The sequence below is a fragment of the Austrofundulus limnaeus genome, unplaced genomic scaffold (genome assembly GCF_001266775.1).
Source record: "Austrofundulus limnaeus strain Quisiro unplaced genomic scaffold, Austrofundulus_limnaeus-1.0 Scaffold189, whole genome shotgun sequence".
Classification (NCBI taxonomy): Eukaryota; Metazoa; Chordata; class Actinopteri; order Cyprinodontiformes; family Rivulidae; genus Austrofundulus; species Austrofundulus limnaeus.
The window spans coordinates 1,113,816-1,116,029 of record NW_013952591.1 but is presented as its reverse complement, the minus strand read 5'-3'; the positions used below and the strand labels follow the sequence as shown (position 1 = coordinate 1,116,029).

Sequence of the window (2,214 nt, the reverse complement as noted above, 5' to 3'; positions counted from 1 at the left end):
CTGAAAACAAGATCAAAAAGACTTTTTTGGCTGATATAAGATTTTAAAACTTGGTAAGATGGACGGTTTTTGCAGTGTGCTACTTGATGCAGTAACAAAATGTGTCCAGAGGCAAAACAAGCTACAACTGTGATTATCAACTGGTGGTCCGTGGGCCTTTTAGAGGCCTTTTTGCGAACCTTTACGGCCAGTGGAGGTGACATTATAAAACTGAAAAATATATTGTGAATTTTATTATTTATCTTTATTTTACACATAAGGACAAATGAAAAGACCACATTCATGTAAACAAGAAAAATACCGTAAAAAGTTTTTACCAAATTAAAAAAAAAATACATCTGAATTATTCAGGCTTTTTTTCTAATTCTTATTATGTAGTCTTCAAACTCTTTTAAGGTAATTCTGGTGGATTTGAGAGAAAGATCAAAGAAAAAAGCTGAATTATTTAACAAGTTAGCATGAGCTAACATGTTTTAGTTTTTGTATTACCATAGATCACATATTTGCATACAAATTGATTTAAAAAATTGTTCTGTTATGTTTGGCCACATTTTCAAAGAGCCACATGTGGCCCCAGAGCYGCAGGTTGYAGACCCCTGTCTTAGACCAGTATGACCAAATCAACATGTTCTGCTGCTAAAACTGATTATATTTTCTGACTGTTATTCTTCTATTCTTAATGTTATTTCTGATAGAATTAAAAATTAGTCACTTTTTAAGGGTGCCAAATGTGCATTAAAGCAACTTCATTAGTATTTTGTTCAGAATGTTTGTATCGTCACACAGCTTTGAAATAAACCATGTAAGTTATGGTTCAACAGAGAACCATAACAGGCCCTTCTACCAAAACTGAGGGTTTTGGTAGAAGTTTGACTGTTTTGGTGAAACAGGCTAGTAAACCCCGCCCTCTCACAGTAGAAACATCATTCARAGTTTAAATGTAGCACAGGAAGTTAGACTTTCCATGTATGAGCTGGTGTTAACAGTTTTTACACAAACAGTTTAGATTTGATGCTAATCATCTGCTAATTCTGTCACCTTGTGAGTAATCTGACACCATCGTGTTGTTTTCAGGCTACATGTTGGACCTGCTGAGAATCCAGGGGAGGAATGGAGCCATAGCCCTGCTGGAGGGCCTGATGATCCATTATCCAACCCTCTACACGCAGGTGACGGGACGTAAACCCAGCACAGAACCATCCAGGTTCAGCGGTCAGTGGCCCGGAGAACACCTGGCTTTGTTTGGACTCGCAGCTTGTTGACCCGCCTCGCTCTTCCTTACAGGACTGATCAAGTACTCGGAGCTGACCGAGTACCTGATCAGAGCCGTGACGGGGATGCAGAACGAGCTGCAGGAGGCCCGAGGCGAGGCCAGCGCCACGAGTGCACGCTGCAGATCCCTGGAGGCGGAGATCAGACAGCTGATGGAGCAGGAGGAGAAGTCCAGACGTCTGCAGGCTGAAGCTGAACGGCTGCAGAGACACCTGACCTCTCTGCAGCGGGAGGTCACCAAGCTGAAGGACGAGAAGTGTGACCTGTACATCCGCTACACCACTGTGGTCGAGGAGAAATCTGCAACGAGCGGGCGACTCCACGACCTGAACCTGCAGGTGTGGCTTTTAAAATCACAACAAAACTCAAACACTAAAAAAGGAAATCTAAAGAACACAAAGGTTAAATGTTACTACAACACATTTTATATACACAACTGTCCCTCAGCAAGCAGCTTTCCTTCTGACAGACCAATAAAGCATGAATGACSTGTTGGCCTCGTGTGACCACAGGTGTACCAGCTGCAGACTGAGCTCCAGAGTCTTCAGATGGAGAAGGAGTTCCAGAAGCAGCACTCGCTCCGGTGTCATTCTGCTCCCGAGACGCCCCAGCTGCAGGAGGAGGTCAGGAAGCTGCGTTCACAGCTGGAGAAGGCAGAGAGACTGGATCCGGTGAGCAGAAACTCCYGAACCCTCCAGCTGACTGGGTCCCGCTGCTTTTGTCTTTACGTTTTGGTCTGTTTGTCCCCGTCAGGCTCGGCAGGACATCTTGGCCCAGGACCTGGCCGAGGCCATCGACAGTCAGGTGGAGCTGGCAGAGGAGCTGAGGTGTTACAGAGAGGAGAACGAAAAACTGCTCCGGGACAAGCAAGGAGTATGTGTGCACTGTGTGTGTGTGCGTGCGTGCGTGCGTGCGTGCGTGCGTGCGTGCGTGCGTGCGTGC

At 45.4% G+C, this 2,214-nt stretch overlaps 1 protein-coding gene across 1 annotated transcript in view; it reads left to right on the top strand.

The window, feature by feature from the left end:
• Positions 1-2,214, top strand: part of card14 (caspase recruitment domain family, member 14) — a gene marked incomplete at its 3' end in the record, with an annotated part of 12,202 nt that overhangs the window by 2,499 nt on the left and 7,489 nt on the right. The window contains 4 exon segments of the mRNA XM_014018310.1: positions 1,075-1,212; positions 1,285-1,610; positions 1,785-1,943; positions 2,026-2,145. Coding sequence (XP_013873764.1) covers positions 1,075-1,212; positions 1,285-1,610; positions 1,785-1,943; positions 2,026-2,145 — 743 coding nt within the window.